Source organism: Emys orbicularis, chromosome 4 (genome assembly GCF_028017835.1).
Source record: "Emys orbicularis isolate rEmyOrb1 chromosome 4, rEmyOrb1.hap1, whole genome shotgun sequence".
In the NCBI taxonomy this organism is placed as follows: Eukaryota; Metazoa; Chordata; order Testudines; family Emydidae; genus Emys; species Emys orbicularis.
Window position 1 is genome coordinate 149,731,494 of NC_088686.1, and position 16,863 is coordinate 149,748,356.

At 39.9% G+C, this 16,863-nt stretch overlaps 1 protein-coding gene across 1 annotated transcript in view; it reads right to left on the reverse strand.

Annotated features, from left to right (window-relative positions):
* Nucleotides 1-1,567: 1,567 nt before the first annotated feature.
* The window catches only part of TRIM33 (tripartite motif containing 33), a 69,286-nt gene continuing 53,990 nt past the window's right edge, over nucleotides 1,568-16,863 (reverse strand). The window contains exons 12-20 of the mRNA XM_065402595.1: nucleotides 13,174-13,306; nucleotides 9,201-9,264; nucleotides 8,635-8,794; nucleotides 7,374-7,720; nucleotides 6,847-6,970; nucleotides 5,820-5,894; nucleotides 4,984-5,136; nucleotides 2,468-2,518; nucleotides 1,568-2,379 (exon numbers count right to left, since the gene is read on the reverse strand). Coding sequence (XP_065258667.1) covers nucleotides 2,167-2,379; nucleotides 2,468-2,518; nucleotides 4,984-5,136; nucleotides 5,820-5,894; nucleotides 6,847-6,970; nucleotides 7,374-7,720; nucleotides 8,635-8,794; nucleotides 9,201-9,264; nucleotides 13,174-13,306 — 1,320 coding nt within the window. The 3' untranslated portion in view covers nucleotides 1,568-2,166. The remainder of the gene's footprint in view (nucleotides 2,380-2,467; nucleotides 2,519-4,983; nucleotides 5,137-5,819; nucleotides 5,895-6,846; nucleotides 6,971-7,373; nucleotides 7,721-8,634; nucleotides 8,795-9,200; nucleotides 9,265-13,173; nucleotides 13,307-16,863) is intronic.

Consider the following 16,863-nt stretch of genomic DNA (forward strand, 5'->3'; position numbering starts at 1 on the left):
TGACAAGTTTTTCTGAGATAAACTAGAAACTGCACAATGAATAGGTGATGAGTGTAGTCATTAAGTGATCTAATCTTACCAAAAGGTTAGAATTTCCTACGCACACTTCCCATCCTTCTCTTCTGACACTCAAAGATTTAACAAAATGTCACTATGTGAATGTACATATGTACATTATTAAAGAAGTTGGGAAACTACTTTTTGTATTCAAACAGAAATGGTTTATAATGACTACATTTAATGGGGCAAAATCCTTTGAGAAAACGTTACCATTTGAACAAAATAAAACAAAAGGATCCAACAATTTTGTTCAAGTGTAATGTTTAAGGTAACCTAAGGAAGTAAGACAAAGCTGTAAGTGCCTTCAAATCCCTTCCAATATTTTAGAAGGGATTTAGTCACATGTGAATTTATTTTTTTCTATGCAAACAGAAAATTAATCCTAAGTGTTTTGCATAAAGAATTTTGTAGAGAATCATTTATGTTGATTCAATACATTTTTTGCTAAAAATATTTACCTCTACTTTATGGTTAAGTTAAATCTTTCTTTACATGCAACGTTTGTCATATGAATCGCTCATGCTGAAAATAATTAATTTGCCACAGATCTGCTGTATTTAAGCAAAATTTCATGGCAAATTTACATTCTGGTCACCCTGATCTGGTCTGCGTTCACACACAGGACGGTTTCATCTTATTCTAACAGAAGATTCATCTCTACAAAGGCTAAAAATTACATTTCTTAGTGCCAATCCTTGCAGATCAGGCCAGTAGAGGAAGTTTAACCAGTTCATTGTGCTGGTATGTCTACCCACAAATGCTGCAATCAAGGCAGTTTTAAATTGGAAGGTATAAGTAGCGGTGCCTACTTTATACAGAGTTTGGATAGGGACTGATCTATTTTCCGAATTCAACCAGAAATCACTCAAAATTTCAAACCCTGGTCCGTGCATGTGCTCCATTTTGTGGCTGGATAAGTAACCCAATTTCAACAGGTTTATTCTAATCTTTCTAGGTATTTCACTCATAAGCTGCTTCTGAAGAAAGTTCTGAGTGGTTCTCTAATAAAATTAGATAGAACCTCAATATGAATGCAATGTTAGAAATAGACAGCATATATTACAAATCTGTTCTTGATAGGAACATTAGTAAGAATACATATAAGCTTAAAAACAGCTCAGCAAATGTTGCTGAGCTGTAAAAAATTTCAGTCCACTATTTACAAATAAGACAAAGTGAATACAGAAAATTTTACACATTTGGTAGTCAGGTTATTGTTTGCCAATAGTGGTCTATCGGAAACTGATACTAAGGAAGACTGGAAAATCACCAGTTATCTTCTCAGTCTAAATGTATAAGTATAGAAAATTATATAACTAATATTGGCGCTATCTGCCTCTGCAGAGGGATTTGGAAGAGAGAATAAAATCCTAAGAATTCCAACAAGAAATGCATTTAAGTGTTCTGTGTATAGGACTCCATTAATAAATATGCATGAACCCTACTGAAAAGCATTCATTGCAACCAGGCCTAGTCCTGCATGTATTAAGAACTCACACTCCTGCACTTGCCAATTTAGAACAGTTTAATGATCATTTGTAATGTTTCTATACATAAAACGTTGTAAAGAAAGCAGAATCTAGATATCTGAATTAACACAGAAGATCAGTTACTTACAACATCACTTAAATGAGAAGGTGATAAAAGCAATGATGCAATTCACACTTAAATTCACACAAAAGGGGATGTTTTAGCATAGTTTCTTACAGTTTAGACGGCAGTCCATCGTGAAAGTGATATACAGTTGCTGTATTGGTCCAGTCTTGCAGAAAAGTTCACTAAGCAGTATGGCAGTCCGCTTATCTGTACAAGGAGCATCCTATATCAACTCTGCATCTTTATCAACATTCACCCACCTCTAACTGTGAGAACATGCCGAGAGTGTCCTCGGGAAAAGAAAAGGGAATTCCAAATAATCCAACCCCACAAAAAATTACAACCAAACTTTTCCCCCTTTGACAAGAATGTTTCTGTACACATATTTTTTGTAATCTAATACTGTCTAAAAGCTATCAGCTTCTTCAAAATGACCACTGAAGGCATGATGATATTCCAGGAACACTTAAATAACAGTTTTTACAATAGGTTTAGGTCCATATTATCAGATTACTTTATATGCACTGGTCTTTCATCTGATTTTAGACGTTTTCTACGTGGCTGTATAAAATCTTCATCGGAGTCCTCAGTTATTTCACCATCATCCTCTTCCTGCTCAAATTCAGGCAAAGGTTGGAAGGTCCTGTCTGGGTAGATCTCTGTAAGTTTATCTTCAAAGTACAATGCAACTGCCTTCCCTGCCTGTGCTACTTCTGAATCAGCCTGCAAATAAAAAAAAAAAAAAAAAGGAATATTCACCTGTTGGTAATGCACATCCCTTCACCAAGTGTGCGTGGTCTGAAACGCTTACCTTCAAATTAATCTCTTGTGTTTCTGCATAAACTTGAACAACTTTCATCATCTAAAAAGGATACCAGAGTCAAAAAAAATGAAATTATAATCCTTTCTAAAGTTATGAGATTGCATAGGGTTGGATGACTAAAGTTAGCCATAACAGGAAAAACAGATTGTTATGACCAGATAAGTATAGTTCTAAAATTCAATGTCGTATAGGTCACCCTCTTTATAAGGCTGGTTCAAAATCTATGGTTCGTGAACCTTTGGCAAGATATGAAACTATCGTATAATAAGCTGCTCCCGGTCACGTTAAAACACATTATACTAAACGCTCATGACAACATTCCTTTATTATAAAACTCAGTTGCTCAGGATGTCATCATGGAAAGTAAGGTAAGTGGTCTATGTTTCAATCATAACAGAAGAGCTCCTGTATAAATCTTGTCTATAAAAGAAATGAGAGTGCGTTCTTGCAGGATCCATTTCCACTTTGATTACCTTCATGTGTCAAGCTATAAAAATGCAGGAACTGTATTTGAACCTGTGTCATGAGTAAGGATCTGATTTATGTCATGGTGGCCACCACTGTCATGGAACTGTACATTTTGCCATTTATATAGACCCTGCTGCCACACATTAACAGTTCATTAGTTCACTGTGATCTAGTCCTCTTTGAAAGGGAATTCCAAATAATCCAACCCCACAAAAAATTACAACCAAACTTCCCCCCCTTTGACAAGAATGTTTCTGTACACATTTTTTGTACACTAGAGACTAGATTAAATCCAATTAATGAACTTTTCAACTTTTCATGTGGACCCTATTGCCCTGCATTAAAAGTTGGTTAGTTTGCTTTGATCAAGTTCTGTTTCAAAGAGGACTAGATCAGTGTGAACTAATAAACTGTTAATGCACGGGAGGAGGGTCCACAAGGTGGCCACGATAATAGCATGAAATTCTTCTTCTTTTTTTTTTTTTTTTAAACTGTGACCGTGCTGTGAATTATGCATAATTTTACTGTGACAAAATTGTATCCATAGTCATGAGTGGTCGGACCACCTCAGCTTCCAGAATAAGAGTCAGCACTTGAGACTCCAAACAGCTAAGTCTGAAGAGTCCTTTTAAAGAACCACTGTTCCCTGGAGCCTCCTGCTACTCTTGCCATAGTTACACTATACTTCTTAAGAGCAGCAGAAGTGGTTTCCTCCAGAGCGGAGGCTTCATTCATTCCCTAGATCAAACTGCTTTGAGAGATGCACTTTTTCCATATTCCCCCATTAACCTCCACCTGACAGATGGTTATAAAGAGGTCAAGTCCCATGTGCTTGTGCCTAAGTCTATTGTGCAAATGTGCCTCATTCTAAAACTTGTTTTTAATGGTTATTTTCACTATTCCAGTATTTTACGTGAGGCTCAGTCAGTTTTAAACGTAGGTTTGTTTCCTCCAAAGGGCCTCTCTCTGTGCAGAGGACAGAAATGCTGTTTAAACATCAGAAAACTGAAGTTACACACTGAGAACTATCAAGGTCATTTCACCATCACTAGGGCCCATGCAAGACAATTCCCTACAGTATATTCTGCAGGCCTTCATGTGATCTTGCTTTAAGTGTCCCAGAGATGGTCATTCCCCCCCACTTCTCTCCAGGACTATTCCATATTCCAGGGGCTCAGCATCAAGGACATTTCTGTGACATTCAGATTAAGTTTTCCTTTTCTTTGTTCCACTTTATTACTGCTATACTCTACACCACCTTAAGTGGTACCTCCCCACTAGGGATCACACACTTCAGCTCTTCATGTGAGCGAGTTCTTCAGTAACTGGTGAGCAAACGTCCCACAGCTGCTGGCGCATCTATCCACATTCCCCAGAAAAGTTTTACATCCCTGTGTGGGCTACCAATTTAACGTCTGCTTCTGTGCCAGACTAGACACCTATGAGCCAGAAGAAGAGAGAACTGCCAGATCTTTTGGGGACTAATAGAAAGTCTTTTGGGGCTCTGCTTACAGTTATGAAAGCCTGACTCTGGGAGCTCAGGAAGAGACAACCAGTAGGGGTTCTCTCTAGATACACTTTTTTCCTTACCAGTACAAGTTTATGGCATAATATTGATAAGCAATAATAGTATATTCCATTTTGACACAATTTGGAATATTTTGGGGGACTACCCAATTTATGCCACGCCACAGTTCTCAGCAACGGCCACAATCCAGTCAAGATGGGCCAGCCAGAAGGCCTTAGCAAATAACTGCTCCCCCACATCATGAATTTAATCCATAAGAGTTCACAACTTCCCACAAACACATGTAAAAGTTTTCCTTCAGTGCACTTTATAGCCCCTTCTAACTAAAACCAAAGGCAAGATCTGTCATTAATTGGTTTGTATTTACTTATAAAGGGCCCGACTCTGCATCTGCTCCAGACATGGAACTCCCACAGACTGCAAGTTGGAGTTCTGAGTGAGGCAGCTGTGGAATCAGGCCTAAATAAATCTCAATCCAAAAAATTTTACAGTTTGGAAGTTAACATACTTCATTAAACCTTTCACAGTTCTTGAAGATCAGCCGGACATCTGCCACAAAATCGTCAGGAGTTTGGTAGTGCTGGGAATGTTTCTTTTGCAGCTTCTTTTTTACTGTAGATAAATCCATTGGTTTCTTTATAATTTTATAGTAGTTTGGTATCTGTGAAGAAAGCGTACATCTAATCACAAACCACCAAAAAAAGACTGATATGCAATTTTTATACTTCACAAAAGGAGCAGAATTAAATCTACTTATCAGAGTATCAAAAATGTGCACACAAGGGAACAATCAGAAGCAACTACCTCAGTTTATGGGGGAGGAAAGAGGGCAATCAGAGCTTTTATTAACACAACATATTTTGTTATATTTTAGTGCTGATTATTAGTATTTGGGAAAGAAACCTGTGTATAAAGATTATATTAGACCATCACTGTCTTTTCTAGAATAATTAAAATCACTTGTTTTACATCTCAAAATATAAGACTGTCAAGCAGATCAGATTTTTGGTTTAATTCAAACGGCTGACAGTTTCTTTTAAAACCTCTTGCTAAGCATAAATGGTAAAATATATTTTATAAGATATCCCTAATCCTCTCCAGTCCATTCAGTTATTGCTATTGGAAAGGATTTTTTTTAAGTAAGCGGTTTAATGGTTCAGAAGTACCATGCTAGGTAAGACCAGTGAAATTTTCAGACTGGTTTTACTCCAGAAGGGTCTCAATGACAAGTATGGCAAGAACAAGCAACTCATTCCAAAAAACAAAACTTGTCACAAGGGTGGCCTTTTGGTGACATTGACGACATTTTATTTTTTCCATAGTTTCATGCAGCAGGACACTCACCGAGGCTGGGACTGGCTCTTGGAATTCAATGCTCAGCTCATGGCAATATAGGTAAAGCAGGAGACGTTCACATTTCTTGCAAAGGAACAAAAAACTTCAAGTGAATATCCCTTTTTAATCCTCAGTCTAAAAGCTGGTACTTAACTAATGTAAATAGGTTCAGATTATATAGTCTCACTAGTAGAAAATGAAGTCCTTCAAGCCTAGAAGCCTCTTCATTCATTGTAAGAGTGTAAAAGGTAACATTTATAGAGTGCATATTGTTGGAGAAGGAAAGAGTGCCTTTACTTTGGCTAGCATAATACACTTAATATAAAAGCTCTTGACTCCTTTTTTGGCTTTCCTTTCCCCAAAGGGGTTAATAAAACAAAAATTGCAGAACAAGCCAATACATTAAATAACCAAATTAAAACAGAGCAACTAGTAGATGTTCAGTGACACTGTTACTATTCATATTGTTAAATGCAAGTGAACTACACTTAAGTCTGACCTATTTTTTCATAAATCCAGAATTAAACAATCTGAAATTCCATTCAAATAATTGTTTTCCGTATTTCCCCTCAAACATTTCTTTATTTCAATTTGTTGGTAAGTTCCTCTGAAGAATTTATTCATGGTGAAGAAGTTCTAAGGACTATTCTGACTGCTGATTCAAAACACTTTATAGATTCTCCATATATAGAGCTAGAAATCATTCTGACACACTCAAGACATTTTGCCATACATATGCTCTTAGAAATACCTATCAGTACTTCTCCCCATGAATTTAAGGCATCAAATCTACATATTGTTATGTAGGTAGGTTAAAACATCCATGTTACAGCCACAAAAGAGCTTCCAATTAAAAACTTTTAGGAGATAAAATTAACTTTTAAATGTGAATTAAATATATTTGATTAGTTGTGTGCTCACAGAAATTTTAACCTACTAGACAAGTACAGCGATAATATAGGGATGACCAATAACAATCAGTTAAGTCCAAGATGACAGTTTTTAGATGCAGATACCTACAGTATTTGACACATACCCTTTGGTCCACAGGACTTAAGCCTTGTGCTGTTTTCCCCTTCTTACTATGTTGCAAATTGTCACAATCATATTCTACTTCAGGTTTGCTTAGATCTCTGCAGAACGTACATATCCACTCCCCACTAAATAGGAAGAGACACCATTAGTCCAGGAATCCACCAGAGATTACGTCTACTACGTGACTACTATGATGTTTCTACAGCGTCTATGCCTTTCAAAAGTAAAGTTGTACCTCATTAAAGACTCCTCTAATGTGTAGAATTTATCAGGGTGTAAGCGTTAATCATGTATCCACTAAACACTCTGTGCACCACTTTAAAAATCACTGGAAAATACTGACATTGACAGAATCAGCACAGAACAACTATAAAGCAAAATAAATCTTAAGAGCAAAGACAATGTACACGGCAGGGAAATTTTTATGCTATTCCTGGGCATTGAGGTTCCAGACCCTGAGTTTCACTGAGTGAATAAGCCCACAAAGCTCTTTTTGGGCACCAGTAACATTATTTTAATTTCTGGTACCTTGGAAAGCTGAGAAGTGTTGGTACATGACAAGTGAGGTGAAACACTTTTGGGCACTTTTCACAACATAACAGATCGCCTCCATTTTGGCATACAGCACACCAGTCTTCATTTGGATCATCCTCTTTGTTGTTGCCTTCTCCTCCAACTCTAGCTGACCGATGCATTAGACTTCGCACTGGCGATTTCCCATTTACAAGACTATGTCCAGACTGTTTGCAACTTTCACTTAAATCTGTTGGTTCAGTTTTTACATGATTTTCAAGACTTCCTAATGCTTCCAACTCGCTTTCCAGATGCAAGTTAGTGGAGAGAGGTGGTGTCAAGCTGCTCTCAGGACTGCTAAGCTGAAATAAAATTACTGCATGAAAATCTGCAAAGAAATCAGTTTTACAAATTCATCTTTCCTCATATGCTGGGAATCAGAAGCCATCTGCTGCCTACTAGCACTCCAAATTAAAATGCTTCCCAAAACAAATATTGGCAATTCCTTATCAGATATTTGAGTTACATACTGTATGGAGAACAAGTATACCTTATTTTCTATGCTAAATTGCATAGGACTTTAATAGAGTTACAAACATTCAATAGATTGATCTTGAGAGAACATGCCAGTGAATTATCAGAAGCTTTTACTAGCTAGAGATTAAAAACAGTGAACATACTAAACCCTTGATGTTGGTTTTACTGAGATCCCAAAGACAGCACCAGCTGGGGACTAGCCTGCCTCTGGCTCAACACATCAGCTGTTCAGCATGTACACCAAAGGACAGAATCAAGTCCTAAATAAGGTGCCAATTTGAGATTAAGCTCCGATTTGTTTCTACTGTATAGCTTTCACTGCTGTATTACCCAACAGCAATATACATAACACTTGGTGGGATAGGACGCCTTTCACAAATGACAGGTCAAATCCAGCCCAGCTCAGTAGTGAACAAAACTGCTACAATCTGATGTATGTATCAAACAAGGGGGGAATCCCAGTCTTTTTGCCAGTAGACTGATGTCCATGTCACTAAACCCATCAACACAGTTGGCAGCCTTAGCTGCAGTTTCAGCAGAGGTATCAAGGAAACTGAAATGCCCTCATCTTTCGAACTGGCCCATACAGAACAGAGTTCAGGGACATTAGTAGGGGCTGCTATCTTGCCCTTCTGTCTCCAGGGCTCTTAGGCACCATTTATGGATTTCCAAATTCTTAAAGATGCTGTTGGGGACAGGGTAACATGCAATTCACAAAGCATGGTAATTTACAATTTACCATGCATGCACTCCTCCTGCCATCCTCTGTTTTTTCTTGCTTCACTGCTCCTGAGAAACTGCATATCTCTTCCTCTGTCCCCGGCTCTTGCTTGACTTTCACATGGTCAGACTTGAAGTTCATGCCAGTCTTCTCAGCAGTTCTGCCTGATGAACCACAGCTAGAAAGACACAAGAGTACATGGAAAGCTTAGCTGCAATTGTAACTGACAAAACAGTTGTCAGGGATGATCTAGATTTACTTGGTCCTGCCTCAGCGCAGGGTGGACTTGACCTCTTAAGGTCCCTTCCAGGCCTACATTTCCATGTTTAAAACAATTTAGATGTTTCAAAGCCAAAGCTATTACTGTGAATTTTCTGATGCCTACATTTTACAAAATATAAGGACAAACATCTGGCAACATAATTTTTCAATAATTATTTTCCTATATGCATTCTCCCTTCAATTAAGAGGTCACAGTTATAACAGTAGCTAATAATGACTTGCTGTTGATTTTAGTTTAAACTTTAACATGTTCTTTACATTTGATTTTTCAGCCACACATTGTTAACGAAGAACATACTTACCTGCCTCTGCTGCCTGTGCTGGAGGTGCTGGGTGGCCTCACTGGGGTGTGGGAATTGGATAACCCTGAAAAAGTATAAATCACTTTTCATAAATATCTACAGAAGGTTACATGTAACTAGTATTCTACAACAACATAAATGAAAGTGATGCTAAATGTCAGTGATCCTTTAATCCACTGGCTCTCAACCTTTCCAGACTACTGTACCCCTTTCAGCAGTCTGATTTGCCTTGCGTACCCCAAGTTTCACCTCACTTAAACTACTTGCTTACAAAATCAAACATTAAAAAACCAAGTGTCACAGCACACTATTACTGAAAAATTGCTGACTTTCTCATTTTTACCATGTCATTATAAAATAAATCAATTGGAATGTAAACATTGTATTTACATTTCAGAGTATAGTATATAAAGCAGTATAAACAAGTCATTGTCTGTATGAAATTTTATGAAATTGTACCGACTTCCCTAGTGCTTTTTATGTAGCCTGTTGTAAAACTACAGTAACTCCTCACTTAACGTTGTAGTTATGTTCTTGAAAAACACGACTTTAAGCGAAACGATGTTAAGCGAATCCAATTTCCCCAATAAGAATTAATGTAAATAAGGGGTTTAGTTCCAGGGAAATTTTTTTTTGCCAGACAAAAGACATTATATACATATGCAATATAAGTTCTAAACAATTTTAAACAAGCAATTTAATACTGTACTCAGCAATGATGATTGTGAAGTTTGGTTGATGTGGTGCAGTCTGATGGTGAAAAAGGGTGGATCGTCTGGCTACTCCTCTTGCTGTTCTTTCCAAAGTGTTGGGGGTTGTGTGTGTGCTCAACCCCTGGCTCTGCCCCAGGCCCGCCTCCACTCCACCCCTTCCCACAAGCCCCCTCCCCCCAGCACGCCGCATCCTCGCTCTCCCCCCTCCCCCCTGAACACCGTGAAACAGCTGATTGCTACAGGCGGGAGGCGCAGGGAGGGAGGGGGGAGTTGCTGGGGGTGTGTGTGGAAGGGAGTTGATGGGGGGCTGCCGGCCCACCCTGGTTCCAACGCCCCATGGCCAAACAACATAAGCAAACATTGCACAACTTTAAATGAGTATGTTCTCTAATAGATCAGCGACGTAACAACGAAACAACATTAACTGAGACGATATTAAGTGAGGAGTTACTTTAGGTAGATATCTAGATGAGTTGATGTACCTCATGGAAGACCTGTGTACGCCCAGGGGTACATATATCCCTGGTTGAGAACCACTGCTAGTTTAAGTCATTGGCTCAAACACAGAAAAGCAGATCTGATACAGAATCTGGCATGTTTGCGTTAGTTTGTCGATTGCCTTTTCATTTAGAATGCCAGTGATTACCTAATTTAATGCAAATATAAAAGAGAGCCATATTCTTGATCTAAATGCCTCTTATTTTTATCTATGAATTATCCTGATCTGGTCATCGCCACCAACGTCTGTTGCAAATAAATGCAAGTCTCTGAACAAAAGTTGTCACTTGTGTTTTAAGTTTCTAGTCTTATTTTCAACCCATGTTTCAGGACCAACTTTCTACTCATCTGTTTTAACACAGCTGGATTGCTGGCTATTGCAAATAAAGTCAGCAGAAAGGGAGACCCACGGCATGTGTTTTGCATGTAAACTTAGAGAAAATACATTTATACTGTAAGCATACACTAACTCACAATTCAGACCAAGTAAACTTGGAGGGCTGCAGGGAAAGACCTAAATGATGGAAAGACCTGTATGGAATTGCTGAAACCAGTTTTTCTTGTGTCCAGTATTTTTGAAATGGCCATTTGCATTATGGAATGTTAGGTGATTTCAGTAATGTAATTTGTTCAGATGCAGAACTAAAGCTTCGTTCACAATTATATGTACTTCTAAAAGAATTGCACAAATAGCAAACTCCTTACATAACTCTGAATCTCTCCCTAAGTGGGGTATGTAATGAAATTCAGTAAGTTCCCTTCACAAAACCTGGAATGGACTGGAGCTTCATAAGTCATAGAATATCAGGGTTGGAAGTGACCTCAGGAGGTCATCTAGTCCAACCCCCTGCTCAAAGCAGGATCAATCCCCAACCTAATCATCCCAGCCAGGGCTTTGTCAAACCTGACCATAAAAACCTCTAGAGATTCCACCACCTCCCTAGGTAACCCATTCCAGTGTTTCACCATGCTCCTAGTGAAAAAGTTTTTTCTAATATCCAACCTAAACCTCCTCCACTGCAACTTGAGACCATTACTCCTTGTTCTGTCATCTGCTACCACTGAGAACAGTCTAGATCCATCCTCTTTGGAACCCCCTTTCAGGTAGTCCCCCCTCATTCTTCTCTTCTGCAGACTAAACAATCCCAGTTCCCTCAGCCTCTCCTCATAAGTCATGTGCTCCAGTCCCCTAATCATTTTTGTTGCCCTCCGCTGGACTCTTTCCAATTTTTCCACATCTTTCTTGTAGTTTGGGGCCCAGTACTCCAGATGAGGCCTCACCATTGCTGAATAGAGGGGAATGATCACGTCCCTCAATCTGCTGACCATGCTCCTACTTACAGCCCAAAATGCCGTTAGCCTTCTTGGCAACAAGGGCCCACTGTTGACTCATATCCAGCTTCTCGTCCACTGTAACCCCAGGTCCTTTTCTGCAGAACTGCTGCCTAGCCACTCGGTCCCTAGTCTGTAGCAGTGCATGGGATTCTTCCATCCTAAGTCAAATCATTCGAACTGAACTGTGGACTCAGATCTAAGTCTGCAAGGTGATATGGTAACAAAAAGGACCAATGGACTTTTGAGGAACATTGAGAAGTATAATGTCACAGCACAGAAAGGTGCTGGTCCCTCTCTGGGCCACTGGAATACTGTGTTCCCTTCTACTTATGTGAACTCATCACCATGGTATCATAGAATATCAGGGATGGAAGGGACCATCTAGTCCAACCCCCTGCTCAAAGCAGGACCAATCTGCAGATCCCTAAATGGCCCCCTCAAGGCTTGAACTCACAACCCTGGGTTTAGCAAGCCAATGCTCAAACCACTGAGCTATCCCTCCCCTGGGCACTTCCTTCCCATAAAAACATCATTTGGGGGGAAAAGGGCAGGGTGTTAGAGGGTTTGATTTATGAGGAAAGGCAAGTGTTTCTCAAAATGTAGCCATCAGGGGCATTTCTTGTAGCCACAGCCTCCTGGGTGGTGATGGGGGGTAAGGGAGGAGCCCGGGGGGGACAAAGCAGCTGCCCCTCCCCCCTGGGCCACCAGCCCCATTCTGGAGCCACAAACACTGTAGCAGCAGGCAACCAGTTAGAGTTCCCCACCTTCCCAGGGGCAGTCGGGCTTGGGCTTCAGGCTTCAGCCCTGGGGTAGTGGGTGGCAGTCTCTGGCCATGTGGCAGCGGTCTCCATCCCCCAGCCGCAGTGTTTTGGGCTCCAGCCCCGGGCTCACCCCCACATCACCACTGGTCCTCTCTGCCTCCCTCCCCACCTAGGACTTAGTAAATCTGCTGTGAAAAGTGATATTTAATATACAAATATCACTTTTCACAATAGCAGATTTACTAGATAGCAAGTCTTAAAAAAAAATAAAAAATCAACCAAAAATAGCAAAACATGTAAAGCATTTTATTTGTGTTTCTGTTTAGGTCCAATAAAAAAAAAAAAAGACAACTGTACATTATTTTTATTATTGAGTCTGCCAAAAAAACCTACTTAAATAAATTACAATGATTTGGACACGTATATGTGCATATTTGTTTGTTTTTCCTAAAGTTAATTAAGTATTTTAGGAAAAATTGTCAGAGCGGCCACCAGCAAGAGTTGGTGGCCAAACTCTGAGGCCACCAAAAAAATTGTTGAGAGAACCTCTGGGTGAACATACCAAGAAAGGAGAGGAATATTACTTTCTTGTACATTGGGAAAATTGCTTGCCAATGATTTTAAGCTTAAAATATCAAAAATACTACCACCCTCATTCCAGTTTACCTGATGATCCTGGAGACAGGGCTGAGGGTCCTGGGGAAGGATTCATGGTGCTTGTAGGCTGAGGGGGTAGGTGACTGCCTGAGATATATCTACTTAGTAGGTTATCTAAATTACTTGAACCAGCATCTTCCAGCTGAAAACAAATCAAACAAAACCAAATTTGAGCTGGGGAAGTCAAATGAGATCAAACCATTAACAGTTTTTCATCTATTTGCACATGTAAATATACATGCATATTAGGTTACTTGACAACTGTTTTACCAAATTTAAATTTGAAAATGTTTTCTACCAGTGTAACTCATCAGTACTTATGAGGAAACACTTACACAATTATTACCACTTAATAAAGATAAGCAATATTGATTTACTATATCTTCTAAGGATTACAATCTCCATTCAGAGAACATTTCTGTACTTGCAAGTTAATTTCTTACACCTGTTAACGCTGAACTGTCGACAAAACCTAATAAAAAAACTGTACCAGAATTTGTGATGCTCTGATATGCTTTAATTTTAGCCTTAATAGTCAAGACTCACTGGCAAGCATATAAGGGGACCTGGTATTTAAGTTCGCCTTTCAATTATTCACTTAAATGTCTTCATAGTATAAGAAAGAAACTAATTTCACCAAAGTGGAGCAATTAAAATCAAGGCAATTTAAAATGACTAATATAATTCATTAGACCAGGGGTGGGCAACCTTTCAGAAGTGGTGTGCCGAGTCTTCATTTATTCACTCTAATTTAAGGTTTCGCGGGCCGGTAATACATTTTAACAAGTTCTCTTTCTATAAGTCTATATTATATAACTAAACTATTGTATGTAAAGTAAACAAGGTTTTCAAAATGTTTAAGAAGCGTCATTTAAAATTAAATTAAAATGCTGATCTCATGCCACCAGCCTGCTCAGCTCGCTGCCAGCCTGGGGTTCTGTTCACCTAGGCCGGCAGAGGGCTGATCAGGGCCTGCGGCCGGGACCCCAGACCTGGGGGGGTGGGGAGGGGTGTTTCAGGGGTCAGGGCAGAGGGCTGGGGTGTGTGTGGGGGGTGCAGAGCAGAAGGCTGGGTGTGTGTTGGGGTGGGGGGGTTCAGGGCAGAGGGCTGGGGGCTGTGGGGGGTGCAGAGCAGAAGGCTGGGTGTGTGTTGGGGTGGGGGGGTTCAGGGCAGAGGGCTGAGAGTGTGGGGGGGTACAGGGCAGAACGCTGAGGCTGTGGGGGTACAGGGCAGAGGGATGGGTGTGTGTTGGGGTGGGGGGGTTCAGGGCAGAAGGCTGGGGTGCTCGGCTCGTGGGGGTGCTCCCAGCCCCCTGCCCTGAGTGGCTCATGGCAGGGGGCTGGAAGGGATATGCCCTGTTCCACCCCCTTCCCCCAGGCTCCGTCCCTACCTCTCTCTGCGTCCTCTACAGAGCTGTGTGCACGCTGCCGCTCTTCCCCCTCCCCCTTGCTAGGGCCATCAGCTGATTGGCGCAGGGAAGGAGCCGGAAAGCACCACGCTGGGGGAAGAAGCAGGGCAGGGGGGAAGCTTGGCTGCCGCAGAACCAAGCTTCTGCCTCCTGCCCCCGCAGGGGAGAGCGGTGGGCGGGGGGGCTGAGTGGGGCTGGGGGCCGGGACCACAGCAGGGAGCTGCGTGCCACTCAGAATCGGCTCGCGTGCCGTCTTTGGCACGCATGCCGTAGGTTGCCGACCCCTGCATTAGACTTTTTTTAGGTCCCTGATTAAATCAATTAGAGAATTTATATTACAACTTCAGATTATAAATATGTAATGATTAAATTATAAATGCTTTTAAAAAATGCTATCCTACCAGTATTTATCTTATTTGAATTTTACAAAAACTGTTATAGGCAAAAGCAAATATTGAAAACTAAGCCCCTAATTCTATTAGGCAGGTGTGTAATTTTACTCACATGAATAGTTGAATGGACTTCAGTGGGACTACACATACTTTTGAAGTTAAGCATACGCAGAAGTGTTTCCATGTCAGGGTTAAAACTGTATCTTTATTACAAACTCTCTTAGTAGCATAAAAACGGTCACTTCAACATAAAATTGCTTCAGCGTTAACAAAAAGTTTAGACTTTCAATACATTATAAAAAAGTTCACAATAACTTTGTTAGACTCAAAATTTCAAAAATAGGAGCCTAAAATTTGGCTCTTAAATCTATACTTAGGAACAAAAGGATGGGATTTTCAAAAGCACTTAAATGACTTAGAAATACAAACCCCACTGACTTCAGGGTGCTAGCCCTGAGGGTAAAGTATAGCCTGGTCCAATCATTTCACATTTCTTTGACCGGGCAAGTTCAACTTGTCAAAAGGTAGGGGTAGTTGCACATATAGCACCAGCTATTTGCTTATCAATATTGTGAGAGTTTGTGTTGTTCTCGCAGTAAGGATGCTAATGACACACTAGACTTTTCTTTTTTACCAGACACAATAATTAAGTGTGAAAACTTCAACAGAAAAAAAGACACATGTAAAATTTGAATTCTTACTAACATAGGAAAATTAGAAACGAGTACAATTTAAAACTATAAAATGAAAAAAACTAGTAACGTCAATAAAAATCTATTTTGACTAAAACATGATTTTTTTTTAATCGCCCTCAATTTCACTAAAGCCAATATTTGTAAGAGTAGTCATGAGTTAGTTTTATACCCTGTCTCTCTAAAGGAAGAAAGATCTGGTGGAGGTATCACAAGGAGAGGTACACACAGCATTTATAGAAGACTTTACATTTTCAAAACACCCAAAAGTCACCCAGTTAAGCTTATGTTATGGCATATCATACCACCAGACTCTTCTACCTTGGTGGCCATAAAATTTGTTTAAAACTGCACGGCCATAGTCTAGTGAGCTCTTCTTTTCCAGTGGCTCAACAATAATGAGCTTCAGCGCTGCAGACCAATTTGATCACCTCAGATATGTACTATAGCTGTCCTTGAGCCTTTGCACATTTCTCTGTTTCCTGATATGCTTTTAGGTAAGTAAATTACTTGATTTGATGACCAAATAGCAAAATAGGTTCTAGTTAAGTTAGGGCTTGTCTCTATGGAAAAGTTATCCTGAAGTAAGCGAAGGTGGGAATTTAAACTAATATAGTTATACCAATATAGCTTATCCCCCTGCACGGGGGTACATTAAATCCTATGTCAGCATTGGGGAAGGACTAGATGACCTGTTGAAGTCCCTTCAAGCCCTACATTTCTCTGATTCTATAAGAGTGCCTTTTTATGTAGTTTAGATCATTTTGGAAGGGGTTTGAGCTAAACTAAAAAAAGCCACTCATACTGGAATGAGAGTGACCACATGGGGAGTTATACCAGTATTAGAGCACTAGTTTTTCTATAGTTAAGTTTCAGCATTGCTTTCGTTTTAAAGGTGGACTATTCTAAGTGCTCTAAAATCCAAGTGCTCACTATCTTAAGCTTGCTGTGTCTCACAGGGGTGTTTGATAGTGTTAGCTGACCAAGTTTGGGGTCATTTGAGCCAGTGGATTATGAGATATACACCCCAAAAACATAACAGCATTTTACAAAATGATCTTTTACTTTTTTTGTGCACACAACTGGGCTTAAACCAGTGGTTCTCAAACTTTTGTACTGGTGACCCCTTTCACATAGCAAGCCTCTGAGTGCAACCCCCCTTATAAATTAAAAACACATTTTTATATATTTAACACCATTATAAATG